The sequence below is a fragment of the Miniopterus natalensis genome, chromosome 3, assembly GCF_054644295.1.
Source record: "Miniopterus natalensis isolate mMinNat1 chromosome 3, mMinNat1.hap1, whole genome shotgun sequence".
NCBI classification, from domain to species: domain Eukaryota; kingdom Metazoa; phylum Chordata; class Mammalia; order Chiroptera; family Miniopteridae; genus Miniopterus; species Miniopterus natalensis.
Window position 1 is genome coordinate 61,762,115 of NC_142083.1, and position 19,328 is coordinate 61,781,442.

Consider the following 19,328-nt stretch of genomic DNA (forward strand, 5'->3'; position numbering starts at 1 on the left):
GGGAACAGGGGACGAAGGGCTGCCCTTGAAGCCAGAGAGAAACCGCAGAACTGTGCATAAGGTCAACCATGAGAAATTGAAGTCCCAGGCCCATGACGCGTTTGGATGTGGAGTCCAAATGTATACTGTCTGCGTGTTGCAGGGCCCCAATCTTACAAGTTAACAGTGAAAGCTGGTCTGGAGTTTGCCAGGCCACGCATTGCCTCAGAGACCTAATTTGTAAATCGCCCAGTATCACTGGGGAACAGGAGACTTAAGCCTCCCATGACTGGGAGCCCAGGACCACGAAGCTGCCACACATGGAGGCGGGGCTGCAGAGAAAGGGGGGTGAAACAAGAGAGCCAGCCATCTAAGTCAGGAGACGAATTCACGTGAGAAGAAATAAAAGTAAAGGAGATAGTAAACTACATCACAATACATACACTTATGATCCTTAAAGAGATAAAAGAAATTTCTATAAAGAATAAGAAATTATGAAACAAAAATAGGCAGATATCAAACAAGAATAGGTAGGTGAGGAAAAAACACACCCGTAGACTGTGTAACCAATGAAATAAAATCAATGTGCTGGTTAAACTCTAGACTGGGTAAACTTGAAAAGAGAATTGGTGAACTGGAACACAGTACAGAGGAATTAATTCAGAACACAGCATGGGGAGCTAAAAAGATACAAAATATGCACGTGTTGATGAGAGCACGAATGACTGCTGAGGCTCAGGCATGCTTTTACAGGAGCTGCAGAGGAAGGGAACATAGGAGTTGATAGAAAAAATATTTGAAAAGAAAGTAAATGAGTTTTTCAGATGTGGAGACAGACATAAGCCTTGAGACTGACTTATCACATCAGGTGCTAAGCAGGTGTGACAGTTTTTAGATATGTCAGCAAACTCTTTGATATTCCCTCAATCAAGAGGCAGAGTCCAATTCTCCTCCCCTTGCATGTGTCTGGCCTGAGAGATTACATCGAATAAAGAGAATGTAGTGGAAGACCAAGCAACTCCTGAGGCTAGGTTTAAAAAGGTGATATTTTGCCTAGCTCTCTCTTGGGATGCTGGCCCTTACAAGCCAGCCCCTCCATCGTGAGGAAGCCACAGAGAGAGAATGCTTGTGGGCGTTCTGGCCAATAGTCCCTGCTAAGCCCCAGACAACAGCCAGCCTCACCCACCAGACATGAGTAAGAAAAGCCCTTAAGGTGACTCTGACCCCAGCCACCATCCGATTGCAACTGCACTGGAGCTCAGTCATCCCCAGAACCATGTGGATAATAGTCCATATTTGTTGTTTTAGGTCTCTAAATTTGGGGTAGTTTGTTATGCTGCTAAAACTAACTGGAACAGGAAGATGAAAAAATAATTGCATATCTAGATACACTGCAGTACAAATGTAGGGGGCAAATATGACAGAGATTATTTTAAAAACTGTCTAGTGGGAGAGATAGACACCTTGGGCTCTGAGGGCAGGGGTGTTGGTTTGTTTCATTTACTGCTGTATTGCCAACACCTTGAATGGTGTCTGACACAGAGCCAGTCTAAATACAATCTGTTGAATGTAATTTAAAAAAATCTGTCAATCTAAAATCCAATACTCAGACTGTTGTGGTAGATTGAACAATGGCCCCAGTCCCCAAAGATGTCTGTGTCCTAATCCTGAAAACCCGTGAATATTTTACCTTAAATAGCAAAAGGATATTTGTAGGAATGGTTAAGAATTTTGAGATGGAAAGATTATCTTGGATAATCTTACAGGGGCCCAGTAGTCACAAGGATCTTTGAAAGAGAGAAGCAGGCATGTCAGAGTTGAAGTTGGAAGCTGCTATGCTGCTGAGGACGGAGGGTGGGGCATGAGTCAAGGAGTGCTGGCTGCCGTGAGAGCTGGGAAAGGTCAGGAAGCAGGACTCCCCTAGAGCTCCCAGAAGGACAGCAGCCCTGGCCACACTTTGACTTTAGCAAGTAAGACACATAATTCTGACCTCCTGAATAAGATAATACATTTGTGTTATTTTAAGCCAGTAAATTTATGGCAATTTGCTACAGAATCAATAGGAAACTATACAATTACCATCAAGAGTGTCAGCAAAAATAAAGACATTCTCAGACAAAGATGAAGAATTTATCACCCAAAGGCCTTTGCTGAAAGAACTTCGTAACGATACATGATTTTCAGTAAGAATATTAAAGTCAGAAAAAGAATGGGATGAAAGAAATAACGGTAAGTGCAAAAGCTGGCAGGGACGCGGGGCAGAAGGAAGCCTCCCCTGTGCGGGCGCGGGCACGGACTGCCGAGCCACTCCGGAAAGCTGCCCTACAGGACTTGGTTCAAGAAGATGCACCCCCAGGACTCCGTGCCCTCGCTCCTGGGCATGTGTTCCAGAGAAATTCCCACACAGGACCGAGGGGACATGTGCCAGGCTACATGCACTGGGGCGATGCTTGTGGGAGTGGGAAGTGTGGTTGTTGGGCGTAGTAAATGTGGTGGGTGACACTATGCCCATCAGACACATCGGCAACAGTACAGACAGACCTTAAAATGAGAGTGCCAAGGGGGAAAAGAGAGAAGTCTACAGCACAGTAACATTTATGTGAATGAAAAACAGCACATAAAACACTGTGTATGAGAACACACATAAAACGGGGAAAGGAAATGGGATAGAAAATGAATTAATACATTAAAAGAAGGACCTTTCACAGATCAATGAGCGTGCCTTTAACAGAGGAATGTAATTAGAGAAATGTAACAGAGAAATGTAAAGATAACTTTGTGCCCTGTAGGCCAAATTAAAACAAAGTGTAAGAAGGTAAATACAAAGATGAGAGCTTGGGAGCCTAAGAGATTATGCAAAGCCAGAGAGCCAGTGCTGGTGATGAAGGATGTGGTGCTAGAGCTGCCCAAGGCAAGGATCGGAGGGGTGGGCACAGAGGCGGGCTCTGAAATGAGGGGAAATTCACTGGAAAAATGAGGCCAGAACAAGGGTAAGATGGGTCAGCCACTGGATGCTTCAGTCTCCGGGGACAACTGTAGGAGCACAGACAGATGACCCAGCCGCTGATGAAGTCATCTGTAACTATGGTTCACGGCTGAGTGACAGCAGGAGTGAAAGGAGTCCGAGTAGGATTAGAAACATCATTATCGGCCATAAAAGAACGGGTCTGTTCCGCTTACGATACGCAGCGGTGTTAACCGGGTAGCTGTAATTTCAGACAATTAAGTTGTAGTTCATAATTTCACTGTGTAACGGAGCTCCTGGAGGTGATTTCCACACTGTAGAGGGTGAGAATCACTGGGCAGAAAAGCTCTACTTAATGAGCTTGGGGCGGTTGGTTCGTCCTGCGTTCTCGGAAAGCTGCCTCCTACAAGTCCAGGCTCTGTGGGTATTTTGCAGAGAACCACTCTCTTATTGGAGATTTTATAAGGTGTTGCTTGGAGCCCTCACACAACTAGAAACCAGAATATATTTACAGGAAAATATATTTATCCCTATAAATCGCATTTACATAGCATTTCAGGAAAGTAATAATTTATCATTAATGGCAATTTTGAGAAGGCTGAATGGGAAGAGAAAGAGACCTTAAAACAGAAGAAAACAAACCCAACAGCATTTCCGTCCCCTGGAGATTTTATAGGTGTATTGTTTTCTCTTCTGCTTTACTAAAGAACCTGGATGGATTATTGAAACGGCTGCATCAGGGAAAAGGTCAGCGTGTTGGCTGGCTTCCTAATTTCTCACCAGCTTTCCAACAAATGAAGTCAGCTATTTTCTTTATAGCCCAGAGTTCGCCTATAAACAGCCTGACCTCCGCTGAGGAGGGAGTTGCAGGGGGGATAAGCCAAGGCGGGTGCCCGCGACTGCACGCACTGCCTCGTCAGTTCCATGGCACAAATGCGTGAGGCCCTTTCGGAGCACCCGGAACGGTTTCCAAAGACATGGAAAGAGGGGTTCTCGCCGGGATCCCACTTAAAACTTCCTTAAATTACATCATTACCAGTAATGCTCTACTGGGCTCAACTCAACGTAAATAAAATACATGCACAGAAAGCTTATCTTCTGCGTAACAAACCCAGCCTGCCTTTACTTTGTGTCGTCTTAGAACACGGGGAGGACCGATCCGTGGAGCCCTCGGGGATCTGCCACCACGCACGGGAGCAGAGGATGCTGACTGACTTCTGGTCTGTGGAGCAGGAAACACAATGGGAAAACGGGTGACGAGGGCCTAGGGAAGTAGTTCAAACAACGGAACATGAAAACAGCATCCCGGAGTAAGGCTACCAGAGCCTAAATCTTGGTGCTAGGAGTTAATGTCAGTGTAGATTAGGACAAGATTATTCAACTTCTGTGCACATTATTCAACTTCTGTGCACCTGAGTGGTCTCATCTCTAAAGAGGGTATAATAGTACCTGTCTTGTGCAGTCCTGGCACAGGTTAAGCGAGAAGTGCGCAAATTATTGCTTATCCCAGATAAATGCTCAAAATACACTCAGTGCTGTAATTTAGGCTTCAAGTCCTGCATATGTGTTTTTAGTTTGTGAGGGGTATGTTTAGTCTACAAATGTTCAAAGACTGTTAATACTATCAATATTAACAGATCCTTAAAAATAAACTCTATCAAGATTGCATTGGGGAAAAAAAAAGATTGCATTGGTAAGCGGTACCTTGTAAAATGTTTTCCTTCACTGGATGAGCACGGGAAGTTCTGCCCCGTGCCAGGCAATGCCTCCTTGCCTTTAGAGCCCCAGGGTGCTCATGTCCCGCCAGATTCCAGCAGAGCGGCCCCCGCCCTGACCTCCCTCCTCCAACTCAGGTGATCCTGGCCACTGTGTACAGAGCAGGGGTGAAAGCCCCTTGTCTTTCAGATGCAGGGTTCATCACTGCCACACTCTGGGCCCCAGGAGGAGCAGGCCAGGTGTGAGAAGGCCTCTGAAAAGCTGTGGGCCTCTGTTTCACTCCGTCTGCAGGGAGAAAGGTGAAGATGCCTGGAGAGGCTCTTGGCCTACGTCCAGAGCCTGACTGAAGGGCACTCCTCTTTCCTGTCCTGAGCACTTGCTGGGATCACGATGGGGAAGTGTGCTGAGCACTTGCTGGGATCATGATGGGGAAGTGTGCTGAGGTCCCAAACCCCAGACATTGATTCAGTGGCTCATGGAAGGGCCTGGGCATATGTCCTTTGAAACAGCTTCCTAATGACTCTGACATACATGTTGAGAGCCACCCCAAGATGGATGAGTTGACCTGACCTGTTTCTCCGGACACTGGCTCATGTCCAAGTTTATCTGGTGTCATACTGAGAGCAAATAAATCAGTTGTGTTGGGAACATTTACTGCTCAACAAATATCCACGTATCCTCCCCCCTCCCCCTATATTTCTCAGCCCCTCTATGGTTAAGGTGGAGGACCTGTCCAATTCTGGCCAAGAGGCGGTGGGAGGAAGCATGTAGTGCAAGATGGGTCCATTTAAGTGATGTTTTAAATGATGGATTGCCATCAACCTGGGTTCCTGAGTGAATATATGGAACAGAGCTGTGCCTCCACCCCCAAACCTGCACTGGATTTGTAGTGCAAGTGAGAAATAAGCTTATCTGCTGTGCTATTCCACTAAAATTTAGGGGTTAATTTGTTACTGCTGTATAACATATCCCTATCCTGACAAATAAACCAGCCATACAAAGGAGGAGCCACCTGAGACCCCTAAATTGAAGCTGAAAGAAGAGCACTGGAGCCAGACCCCCTCCTCTCAGCTCCCTCCTACTTGGCCTGATCGGGCTGGAAGTATTGAAACTGGATTTGTTTTTCACAAATCTTTTTATGAATTTAAACTTAGCTAATCCTGGCATCCTCTACCTTGTCATACAAAGAAACTCCTAAGAAGAAATGGGACAAATAAGATAGGAACAAAGTTCCATCAAGGACAAAAGAGAAGACTGTGCTTACATATAAATACCAAGTTGTTAAAGCCGGGAAGTAGAGACCACTGTCTATAATCCATACTTTGTTTTTTGTTTCTTTAATTTGAAAATTAAAGAAGAAAAATGTGCTTATATTTTCACTGCCTAGATTTAGCCCCTGTTAATATTTTGGCATTTTAGCATCCCTTCTATTTCTAAGTTTAAACTTCTGCATAATAAAAATTATACGACCATAAGAATGCATTCACTTCAAAGAGAAATGAGTACACTATAAAAAAAGTTCAAGTACCCTTTGACTTATACCCTTACTACTCATCTGTAACTATTATTATGAGACTTGGTTTACGTTGCTCTGGTCTATTTTAAATATTTTTACATCCATCCATATACAGTCGATGTAAATTTATACATATATAAATGTGTAGTAAATATAAAGTATGGTTTTGCAGTCCTGCTTTTTCCATATGTAGACACTGTGGTCAAGAAAAGTGTCACGGAAAGCAAGGCAGAGTGGGAAGAGCTCAGGTGGACACCTAAGGCCAAATGAGATGAAACAAAGATGAATCTTTATCTAACCTACATAAGACCACAACAATTTCACTTCCAGAAATCTCTCCACTGTTACCTATTTTTAGTTAAAAATATCAAAGAGCACTGACTTCGTCTATAACTGAAGGAGACAGTTCAGACAAGGTGAAAGGCTGCTTCAGAGATAGACCATGCTCTGAACACATCAGTATGACACCCTACATCATATTTCCCAGTAGGAATGGACAGCCTACTGTTATAAATGAACTAATCAGTAGAAAGAAGTACATAATACATGATCAACCTTTAAGGTAATTACTCTAAGCAGGCCCTTTGGTTTAATTTGGATTTCTATTTTCAATTCCTTTAGAAATGACCATTGATTGACAAGTGTCCTTGGAGATAATGTGGGTAAATACTGAAGGTGGGCTTGATTTAGTGTTTAGAACCAGTTCAGTATTTAGAAACTGGCCCTAATGGATTCAGGACTAATGGCTCTGGGGGTCCTTTGGGGACATATAAGAGGATGCTCTGTAAATGACCACAGTTGGTGAGTTCACGGGACGAGTGCTAGACACACCCCCCCAACAACCTCTGTGATCTCTACTGTATGAGAATGACTACGGGCGGACGCAGTGGAGCTCCATCATGCCTGTCATAGCCCCAAACTTAAAAGTGGCCCAAAGGATATCAGCCTGATCTCCCTGAGAGAGAAGGGGCTGGAAGTTGAGTTCCACCACATGGCCAATGTTTCAATCAATCACACCTACATAATGAAACGCCAATAAAAACTTTAAATACTGAAGCTTGGATGAACTTCCCTGGTTGGCAATGCTGAACGTTGTCACACATCCCAGCCAAGAGGAGAAACCACCACCAGGACTCTACAGGCAGAAGACAACTGGGAGCTTTGAGTTTGGACCCCTTCCAGACTTTGTGTAAGCATCTCTTATTTTAGCTGGTTCTGATTTGTATCTTTTTGCTGTAATAAAACTGTAATCATAAGTTAAAAAGAATGGCCCAAAGAAGTATAAGACAGGATTGTTACTTTGAAAAGCTTACAGAGTAAATGGGTCCTGAGAGTGACAATATATGGAGGAAATTGCTCTCTTCTTACCCACGTCCTTCCTTTCATGCCTCCGTTCCCAGCTTCATTCCCCACCCCCAAAAAGCTATATTACCAGATATTTGGGGCTACTCTCTGTTAAGGAGGCTAGGTGAGAAGGAAGGAATGGGTACTGCAGCATTTGGGAAGTTTACCTGTCCTTTTTCCTGGCCAAGGAGCCCAATGGCAGCCATTTAAAAATCTGGGTTTTGGAGTCCTCGTTTATACTTTAAAAGACTTTAGCTGAACTGGGTGATCATTTTATTATGTGGGTCCTATGAATACAGAACAATGAAATCCCTTCGTAAGTGTAACACTGCATTTAGGAATCAAGAGTGATTGAACTGGAAAAGGGACTCCTGTCGTCTTCTTAACATTCGTGGAAATACTGCTCTACCTCCTCCTGAGGCAAGTTAATTCACTAATATTAAGGGTTTTAGGACATTTTGAGGGGCAGTGGACAAAATAAAAAGAGGGAAACTTCAGATTACGATGACTTTTATTTGGTTCAAAACAGTATGTCTTCTAGTCTCTGTGGTGATGACAGGAGAGTCAAAGCAGAGGCCAGGCCCCAGGGGTGAAGGAAGCCCAGGAAAGGTGATGGAATTCCCTTCCAAACATGTTGAAAATACCCAGATGAGGCACGGGGTGCAAGGAAGAAACTCTGCTACCACCACCGTATGCCATGAACTTGTAGGATTTTTTGAAGAATTTGTATAAAATCTCGAAAGAACTCATGTGGCCCATTTTTGATTCAAGTCTATAATTCAATGGGACACAGATTCATGAGCCTGTGGTCACATCCAATTTGCTTTACTGAACTATCTGGGGAAAGCACTGATCATTTTTGATGCATGGCAGTTGACCTAAACAATTAGATAAAAAATGCAAATAGTGTGGGGAAGCTGGTCCAGCCAACACATGTCCTTCCTATAAGCTCCCAGGGCACCCACTGTGTTCACCTCTCCCTACCACTTGACATATACCACTGCAATGACCTGTTTACTTGTCTGTTTCCCCCAAATCCTTCAAGCCAGAGACTGTGTCCTGTTTGTCACCGTAAACCCTCTGCCCGGCACAGAGGAGGCGACCAATCATGTTTACAAAATGAATAGAGAGCAAAGTGCTTCCTTTCTAGAGTAATTAATTCTACCTTGCCTAAATGAAGCCCGTTTCTTTAAGTGTGAGGAGATGAAAGGTTACATTACAGAGCACGCAGAAATAAATGATTATCTCATTTAATAATGAGCTGGGACCAATAATAAAAATGGTCTGCCTGTTGTCTGTTCTGCCAAGTAGGCCAATCTGTTAACTAATATTAAAGATCTAATTTAATTAAATCTGGAACAAGCCTCAGAAAACCTACTGAGGGCACTTTGTTTAATTACGGGCAGGGGGCAAGCACCAATGCTATTGATCTGGTCAGTTCAAATTCTATAAAATAAATGTGAGCCGTGGAAAAAAAAAGTGGCCCCAATTACTTTTCAGGCAACTTTGATGAACCGTGGATTCAGAGCTTCCATAAAGGAAGCAGAGGCAGACCGGCCATGTATCATGTGGTATCACAAGGAGGGAAATGAAAGCACACCTCAGCCACTCCACAGAGCTGCACATGATGAAGAACAGAAGACAAGCAACCACAAAAAACAGATTCCTCCTCAGGGAAATGAACGTGCTGGGCGGTGCTGGGTGGAAGCCATGCAGCATTTGAAGTCTAGTAACCTGGCATTCACAGGCGTTTAGCAAATTCTATGAGACCCACAATTGTCTTGAAATAAAGGGAGATAAATCCAATCCATGGGTATGTATATAAATTCCTGAGGAAATTTCCAGTTGAGGAAGAGATACAAGTTCCTCGATATATTTTTTATTTGGAGGAAACAGAAATATAAATTATATAAAGGTAATATAAAACCATATTAAGAGATAGAAAAAAAAATGAAAAAAACACATATATTAACTGCCAAATTTACTATTTTAAAAAAATTGCTATTATTTTTTTAAATATATCTTCATTGATTTCAGAGAGAGGAAGGAAGAGGGAGAGAGAGAGAGAAACATCAATGATGAGAGGGTCATTGATCGGTTGCCTCCTGCACGCCCCCGACTGGAGATGGAGCCCGCAACCCGGGCATGTGCCCTGACTGGGAATGGAACCACGATATCCTGGATCCTAGGCTGAGCCACGCCCGGCCGGCTTAACTGCCAAATTTAAACTACCTTTTAATTGTGATCAGAAGAAAGGTCATCTAAGCACATTATGAATATTAACTAATTTTCCTATACTGGGCATTAGTATTATGCCTACTTTATGGCAGAGTAAACTGAGGCACAGAGAAGTTAGATAACTTGCCAGGCTCATGGTGACTTGGTTGGTCAGGCCGTGACCCCAGGTGGTCAGGCTCCAGAGCCCTGGCTCAGGGAATCACCAAACAAGGCCGTTTGTAATACTAACCTCCAGAGTGGGAGAAAATATTCGAAGAGGGGAGATGGGATTTTTATCTTTTGCTAGTCACAATCCAGGGCTCTCTTGTCTTTTAGTAACTTAAGTTGGAGGAGGAAATTTATTCTAAATCACAACATGTAATTACACCTGAGACCAGTATTTCCTTCACAAGATACACACCATCAGAATGTCCATGCCACGAGCAAGTGCACCTAATTAGGGCATTAGTCATGATGACCAGGGAGTTCAGCCCAGGAAATTACAGGTGGCGGGGGGCCTCAGCATGGAGGAAATGTCATCAGCTTGCCCAGATACAGTCTTTGCTGACTGCGGTGATTTACACCTGCTGATGCAAGTATGCAGGATGGCATCTGATACAGCTGGGTGCAGGAAACAAGCTTATTATGCACGTGAGTTCAGACAAAATGATGTTTGGATTTGAGAGGCAGGAATGCTGGCCTTTTAATTATAACATTAGCCGCAAGTGAGGAGAAGAGCCGATAACGTTCAAAAATAGTAATTTCTCCCACACTCATACATAACAGTAACTAAGGAAACTTACACATGGATTAAAATCAGAAAGAGTTACACATGCTGACCCTTCTGAAGAACAAGTTATGTCAAAGGTGTTCTTCAAAAGTAAGGGGGAGGACCATGACTAGATGTACTTTTTCCTCTCTAGTTCAACCTAATCTGTGTGCAATATTTCCAGTGAGAGCAAACCTAGAGAGCAGGCTTCTGATATCACCAAGACTGAGACATAGAGTAAAGCAGGTCTCGTAATTCAAAGTGAAGTTCAGAGGGAATTGTTTCTGATTGAAGAATTCCTCACTTCAGCCCCCAGTCCAATCACAGATCAAATTCACAGCCAAACAAAGAAGTATTTGTGGGTTCCGGAGAAAAACACTCCATCTTTGGAAAACTGAGTGCTTTTGACAATTCTGCCAAACATTTCTATCCTGAAACATCAGTCCCTTTAGTAATGGATGTATTTCCTAAACAGAGTGATTTGAAAACTGCTTCAGGCCATAGAGCCACTGGTACACTGGGGTGAATACCAGGAATTACACACACACAGCATATATGTACATACACAAAACAAACATATAGACATAGATATACTTATATAATTATTTTAACTTCATTAAGTCTGCACTAGAAGAGTCGATATTTCTCATTAGATTCACTATAAGTGAGAGCAGCTGCTATAAATTTAAAGAATTTTATAAAAGAAATTGCAAAGGGGAAAATTCTATATATTTTTGCAAATTATAAAATATTATTAGTTTATCATAAAAGAAGAGCATTTTAATTGAGCTGGGGAAAGACTTGCATACCTGGGAGAATGGGTTGAGGATCACTGTGCTGATATAACTTTATCATCCACTTAGATTTGAAATTCTGGAGAATAGTGTTTTTAAAAAATCTTTCCTCCACACCTCAGCACTTTCCAATTACTTTCCTTTCAAGAATGGCTTAAAAAAAATGACTTCATAACCAGAAAGGGATGGCAATTGCCAAGGCTACCAATGCCACAGGATTCCCTGGGCTGCCCCTGGATCTGCATGCTGGCTCCTCTTGGCCCGCGCCCTCGGGGAAAGGCCCAGGCCAGGGGAATTGGCAGGCTCACCCTCCTCCGGAGCCGGTCGCGTTCCTCCCGGATGGCGTTCATGGTGGCCTTGGTCCTGTTCAGCTCCTCCTCTTTGCTGCACAGCATGGCCGTCAGGCTCTCATTCTCTTCCCTCAGCCCAGCCAGCTCCTTCTCCCAACGAGACCGCTCCTCGGCCAGGTTGGGATACAGATCCCGGCCGAGTACCCCTTCAATCTCCTCGACTGTCTAGAAAACACAGTCACAAAACGAGCCAAGTGAGTGACTGGGAGGAGGGGGCAGGGAAGAAAACAGGCTGGACAGGAGTGAGTGTGCAGAGGAGTGGGTTCTACAGCCTCCGCTACAAAACATAATCATGACCAGTGACATCCCCAAATCATCCTCTCCCTATTTCCAAATCAGACTCTGTTGCTTGCTTGCGTCCTAGTCTGTGTTACCCAGCAGTCCCAGAGTAAGAAACACACAGCCCCTTCCTGCCACTAACTGCCCACAATGTTTATCTCCTTGCCCACGTTCCCGAGTTGGTGACTACACGCCAGCAGACAGCAGGCCAGTTAGGGACCCTGACAATGCAAATGGGAAGCTGCAAACTGCACACAGAATTGAACGTGGGAGTTTCCCAAACTGCAGGCCTCCCCTGTTCCAACTCAGCAACATGAGAGGTCACACCGCCATTTCCAGCTTCAGTGTGACATCAGGACTCAGAGGGTGTGAATGAGGTTCAGTCCCAAGATGCGCAAGATGAAAATAAACCTCAGTGACACAGAGAAGAGGAAGCTCATTGTGGAGGTTTCTAAGGCGGCGGGGATTTAATTAATGAACTAAAAAGAGCAGAATCTTAATAGTACTTGGAGAGTTTAAAAAATCCATTTAAAACATGCTATCAATGGAGAAGAAATGTGCAGAAAATTAGAAAAAAGAGCTCATTCTGCTTGCTTTCAGGAGCTATTCATTCACATTTCTTGTCTTTTGGAAAAGGAAGCAGAAGCCAAGTGACATGGAGAGAGGAGGGAGAATTCCCAGGTAGGAGTAGATGTCAGTGAAGAAATGATGAGAAACAGGTCTCGAAAACAAAGAAACAAAACAAAAGGGGAAGTCACTCCCGGTTGCTCACGATCCCATCGTGCTGCCACTTTCCCCGAGTTGTGCCTTGTCCTTCCTCTCAGACCTGAGGCCCTGCTCTGCCCCTTGCTGGTTGGCTGAAGCCCCTGGCTTCTCCTTCCCTCTCAGAACTGAGGCCAGGGCTAGGACCCAAGTGAACATTAAAATTAAATACAGGGCCTGGGAGACTCCAGACAAAGAAGCACCAGTGGTTGCTTCCCCAAACCACATCACTGATATATTAATAATTGAGATGAATAAAGATGGAAAACCAGCTGTGTTATAAATATGACTCACGGCTCACCTTGAGATACTCCAGCTGCTCGGTGCAACCCAGAATTCCTGGTGATAGAAACTTGGGCCTAGAGTCCTGAGACATTTTTTTCAAGTAACTCCTCACATTTTCCCTTTCCATAGGCCCCTCCCAGACTTTGCAGAATCAATCACTACACCTAGGTCACTAAGCTACAATGAAGTAATATAAAGACCCCAGAGGCCCAGCACCAACAGGCCTTGACGTTCCCATTGTTCACAATGAGTATGTGCAGGTGCAGCGAGTTCCTCTCTTTCCCTCCTCCAGGGTTAGGTGGGTGGATGTGAACGGCGCAGACGAGGCCCAGCACCAAGGTGCTCAGGACACGTGACTCACTGAGGCCTGGAGCTTCCCCCTTGTTAGGACTGTGACCTGATAACTCCTGAAAGAATATTCTAAAGGCCACAAAGCTTCAAAAAAACTTCCACGTTAATCTTCGGGCTACATGATGAACCATACTAAAATGATGTGGCTCAATATGAGCAGCCTAAGAATCTCCAGGAAAACTCATTTTTGCTGCAAAGACAGTGATCCTGACTGCTGGCATAATGACTTTTTCTAATGTAATGTAGCCCAACAAAAATTTCTAGGGCTCCAGCTTCTACCTGGTGGCCCAAGCCATAAGTCTAGCTTTCTCAGAAACGCTCATTCCCAACAGGTATTTGAGAAAACCGCAATGCAAAAGACACGGATCTGACCACTTCCTCTATCTAACCTCAAAGAGCCACACAGGGTGGGGAGGTTACCTTAATAGCCAAGTCGCAGTGCTCGCTGGCCGTGGTGAGCTGCTCGATGTGCCTGTCCACCTCGGCCACGGACAGGCTGCAGCTGCTCTTCTTCCTGCAGCAGACGACGTTCTCCAGCCCCGTCAGCACCCTCTGCAGCTCCGAGTTCAGGTCACTGCAGTTGTCTGGGAGCGAACAGGGGAAAATGAGTTAAGCAGTCAGGTGGGCAACAAGTGATCTTCATTTTGCTTACCATGAAAAACACATTCTGGTAAAACAAAATGGCAATAGAGCTTGAAATTTCAAAGTTTAACGCCCATCTCAGGCTGCTGGCATTCCCGAGGCTTGGGGCCAACCTAAAACCTTTGCTAAGGGGTTTAAGACCACGGTCATTTTCTACATAGGCACACCATGCCGAATTCTCTTGCCTTTCACTTAAAGGCAGCCGCGACTCGAGGTTCTTTGATAAGAACAAAGAAGTGTCCCAGAAGGGGCTGGTGGGCTTCAGAAGCCTTCTGGTCAACCTTCCTGCTCAGCCATTCAGATACGCATGGACTCTGGAAAGAGTGTCAGTAAAAAAAAATATATATATATCTATCTCATAATTTTACTAAAGAAACGAAACAAAAACAAACTGGAGTTAGCAGAGGGACTAGGCATTTTAAAAAAATGAGAACTGTGTAAGAGACAGTCCTTGCCCTCAGTGTGTCTGCTGATGGGCTCCCACAGCGGGACTGGAGAGGTGGGACCAGGCTGCATCCTAAGGATGCTGGGCTACAGGGAACAGGAGTGAGGTGTCGGGATATGACTAGAGTATTTCCTTCTCACTCTTCAATCAAACAGTTGCTGAGGCTGGCCTTAGGCTAGGAGGAGACTACAAAGATAAATAAGAGACTTCTCAACTCTGGGAGGCTGGCAGGTGTACAAAGCAAATGCTCCAGTTCCTCCTCTCAGCTGACGGCTGCCATCCTACAGAAAGCAACCAGAGAGAATAGATGCAAGCACAGGACAGAGAATCAGAACTGAGGAGGGTATTTAAATGAACATACAGACTGTAAACAGCTAATGAGCATCTTCCCTTCAAACCCGGGAGGGCTATAAATGCTTTCTTTGGTCTTAGGAAGCCAAATGTGTAAAATGCAGGGTGAATGATAGACCCCACGCACTCCAGCCTGCTGTCCACAGAGTTCTGCACTGTGGTGTTACACAAGTTCCACTAATGATCACATGTCACTTGGCTGTCCTTTGTCATTGCTACCTGTTTGGAGCCTCACATGAGGACAAAGTGGATAAACTGGCAGGAGTGAGTATTCTGGATTCCCTGATCGAGTATCGTCACATAGCGCCAATCACTCCCCACCATTCACCCCTAGGACCAGCGCTGCTCAACATAGGGTCGAATGATCTTTCAGTCTGTGGCGTATTCTTCTAAATATAGACTTGGAGTAAGTTCTAAATTCCTTCCCTTGGCTCACAATACCCTGTACAACCTGGCCCCCCCGAGGGAGACTGGAACATGAACACTAAAGGCTGAGGCAGCTGGAGTCTCTACAAAAGATAAGAGGTATAAGTTAAGGAATCAGAAGAGCAGTATAAACTGAGACACAGGGCCCAGTGTGTTCTAGAATGAACAAAAGGTGCCTCATATATAAATCAAAACCATAATGAGATATCACCTTGCACTCATTAGGATGGCCACTATGAAAAAACAACAACAACAGAAAATAAAATGGTGCAACCACTGTGAAAAACAGTATGGAAGCTCCTCAAAAATTAAAAACAGAACTCCATATTATGTAGCAATCCCATTTCTGAGTATATACCCAAAAGAATAGGAAGTAGAGCTGAAAAAGATATGTGTACACCCACATTTATAGCCGCATTATTCACAATAACCAAAAGGTGGAAATAACCCAAATGTTCAACGAGAGATGGACCAACGAAATGTGGCATATGCATATGATGGAATATTACTCAGCCTTCAAAAGGAAGGTAATTCAGACGTGCTACAACATGGATAAACCTTGAAAACAGTAACCTAAGTGAAATAAACCAGTCACAAAAGGACAACTATTGTATGATTCCACTTATATGAGGTACCTAGAGTAGGCAAATTCACAGAGACAGAAAGTAGAATAGAGATTACAGAGCTGGGGGAATGGGGCAATGTTGCTTAATGGGTACAGAGTTTGTTTGGAAGGGTGAGAAAGTTCTAGAAATGGACAGTGGTGATGACTGCACAGCTCTGTGAATGTACGTATTGCCACTGAACCGCACACCTGCCATGAATGCCGAGGCAGCCCCCTGGCTGTGCTGTGCTTTATGTAGGAAAGGTAATGGCTCAGCTCCACACCTATTCAACAAAGAGGCAGCTATTTGTATGAAATACACATTTTTCCAACAGAGGTTCTTAATACCTTTCCACAGAAGAATGTGAAGTTGCATATAGCAAACAAACAAAGCGGAAAACACAGTGATTAGGACCAGGGAAATGCTGAGGAAGCCAACAAAAGCGAACAGCTGTTGGGCTGACTGTTCCACTTAGCCATGACATGAGCTTCCTGGCAGCCAGAGCAAAAATGAATGATCTCCTGTCAGGAAGGAGGAAGCATTCCAGTTTCACAAGGGAGACTATGTGTTTTCAGCAATAGATGCTACAAGAAGTCAGGTACATGGACATCACGTGTGGCGTGAAGTGATGTGATTGCCAGTTTCCTCAGCCACAGTTTCACACGTATGCAGATTTCATGGGCTTTTCTCTTACCAAAACTTTCAATTAAAATTAAGCTGTCGACCACTGAAGTACAATGCAAAGGGAGTCCTGGGAAGGACTAAGCTCAGACAGTCTTGGCATTCTGCCTTCCAGCTGTCTAATTTGCTGTAAAGATGAAAGAGAGCACACAGGAGAATAAATGGAACAGACATCTCCCTTCGACCAGAGGATGCAAATGAGCCACCTGCAGTGAAGATGTTTTGTGTGGAGGGCAGGGTTTGATAGCTGGCGCAGCCTTTTAAAAACAGTTTTTGAATTAATTGCCAACATTCAAAAACCATTAGAATTTATGACTATTCTTGTAAAATTAGAAGGTCTGGCCACAGTGTGCCAGCTTGGCACATGACAACAATCTGCAGTGTGCCCAGCTGCTGGCCCCTTTGCAGTGGACATGGCCACAGTGCTCCAGGGCTCTGCCCACTTCTCTCACCACCATTCACTGCCCACCTCTCTGAGTCTGCAGGCCTGCTTTTGCTGTCCTTTCTAAATTAACTTTCTCCAGCTAGACTTCTGATAGGAGCTGGAGAAAAGACAGCTCAGGCTACGTTCTTCTGATGAGAGCCCAGAGACTTAGGTTTTTCTGTTGCTGTCTGAGGGAAGACCCAAGTACTCTGGAAATGCACTTGGCTTATGAAAATGAAGCCTAACCAGCATTCTTGTTCGGTTAAACACATACTGGTGGGCTGCTTTTCTTCTTTTTCCCTCAGGATCGACTAAGCCTACCCCTGGAGTTGCACACAATAAACTATACCAGAGTTGGTTCATTTTCAATCATTTTTAAAGGCTGTCTGGTGTTTTTTTGAACCCCCTTATGAAATCCCTAACCCAAATAAAAATACAGCTAAATGGGCAAGGTGTTAGAAACCGTCCCCCGCTCCACCCAATTCTGTGCAGTGCATCTGTACAAGAGTAAATCTGCTCCAAAAGGTGGTAGCAGCTTCAAAACGTACCAGCTCCTGGGTTAGGCATTCACTTCACAGCTAGTGTTGTGTACCTGCCTAGTCTGGAAGCCCCTCGTCGTTCTCTTCATAATGGCTCTTTTTAAGATTTGCCTTGAGGTCTCCTTTTCCAAGAAGCCTTCCCTGATTACCTATAGTGTCATATTTACTTCTTTCTTTGAAGCATTGCATTCCCTGTAATTACTTATTAACTGACATGTTGGCCCTACGAAGCCCAGCCCTGGGGAGCAGTGACTGTTCACTGGTTCATGTGTTCTGAGACACACAATGCTGGCCATGGAGTGGCCTCAATAAAGGCCACGTGAGTTGAACATGTAAAAGAAATGAAAGACTTTCTGAAGTCAACTTTTAAAAGTATCAAGTTTTTGTTAGCTTGCTCGTTGATCAAGTACCACAGAATCTAAGACAAACTCGTGGCATACCACACCCTGCTAGAAAGCTTTGTATAAAGGTGTATCCTCAAGGCGGAGGCTCTTCCCCTGAAGTTAGAGATACCAGGCACAGTGAACTTCACAGTCAAGAAAGAGAGGTGGCTGTCGGCCCGCTGTGGACGGTCCTCAGGCCTCACCTATGTGAAGAGCAGCAGATCAGGCCATAACCATAACCGCCACTGCCTTCTGAGGGCCGACATCTCTACCTCTGTCCTGACTGGGAACACATCATGCCTTATGAAGCAACTCAGGGGGACGAAAGACCTGCAAATTCTTTCAGCATCAAAACAGACGTTCTGCTAACAAGCAGGTATGATCTCCCAGGGATGTGACAGCTCAGAGCCTGTGGTGGCTGTAAGGCTGTAACCAGGAGGGCTGGCGCTCTCTGGTCAGCAGTCCTCTCCGCTCTGCACGCAGCAAGGCCCTCCTAACTCCAGCAAGAAATAAGCAAAACTGAACAAAACGACAGAGAAAACGATAGAATAGAATAGTTCACGTCCAGGTCTGAGGGCAAGAAGACCAGAGGGTCTGAGAGGAAAGGAGGGAGTATCCACTGAAGTTACCCCTGCGCAATGTACACAGCGCCTGTATCTACCAAAGACAAGAGGATACATCGGAAACACCTCATGACTAATAACCAACAAACTGACACACGAACCTCCTGCTGCAACACAGTCATGAGGACACATCACCACCCCCGTATATTCTTGCGAAAGATGTCAGCCTGAAATCTAATGATAAGGAAACAATCAGATCGGGGGACTTTCTATAAAACTACTAACCTGGCCTCCTCAAAAATGTCAATGTTATGAAAGGTGGGGATACAGAGGCGGCGCAGTAACTAAACAGAACGTGTGAACCTTGACTGGGTCCTGGGTTAAACAAAAGCAACAACAGGCAGTGTTGGAATATTTGGGGAAGCCCAAGTATGGACTTTCTATAATGTTCCACCCAGGTTAAAATGCTTGGGTGTGGTAAAGGGGCCGTGGTTATAAAAGAGAAGGTCCTTGTTTTTAAGAAATTTATGCTGATATACTTAGGGTGAAGCATCATGACATCTGTAACTTACAGTTGTTTTTTTGAGGTGATGGACATTAACTAAATTTATTGTGGTAATCATTTTACAATATATGTATGTCAAGTCATTCTATACACCTTATATTTAGTGTTGTGTGTCAATTATATCTCAATAAAACTGGAAGAAGAAAAGAAAGAGGTAGGCATAAATAGGTAGGGATTCTAAACAGGAATGGGGTGGGTGGGGTGAGTGAAAGAGTCGAGTCAGGCCCTCAGCCCTCGGAGAGGTGAGGAATGGAGCTGAATATTGGGAGAGAGAGATGATAAAGAGGAAAGAATTTTTTCTATGAACATATTAAAGGGCTTTTATTTATTAAAGAAAATAAATGTTCATTCTAAATAAAATGCTAAACAGAAAAGTT

At 44.3% G+C, this 19,328-nt stretch overlaps 1 protein-coding gene across 2 annotated transcripts in view; it reads right to left on the bottom strand.

Annotated features, from left to right (window-relative positions):
• MCC (MCC regulator of Wnt signaling pathway) overlaps positions 1 to 19,328 on the bottom strand; it is a 342,772-nt gene that overhangs the window by 52,596 nt on the left and 270,848 nt on the right. For both annotated transcript variants that reach the window (XM_087815493.1, XM_087815494.1), the window contains 2 exons: positions 13,748 to 13,911; positions 11,609 to 11,815 (listed from right to left, as the gene is read on the bottom strand). In XM_087815493.1, the coding sequence (XP_087671619.1) occupies positions 11,609 to 11,815; positions 13,748 to 13,911 (371 nt within the window). The remainder of the gene's footprint in view (positions 1 to 11,608; positions 11,816 to 13,747; positions 13,912 to 19,328) is intronic.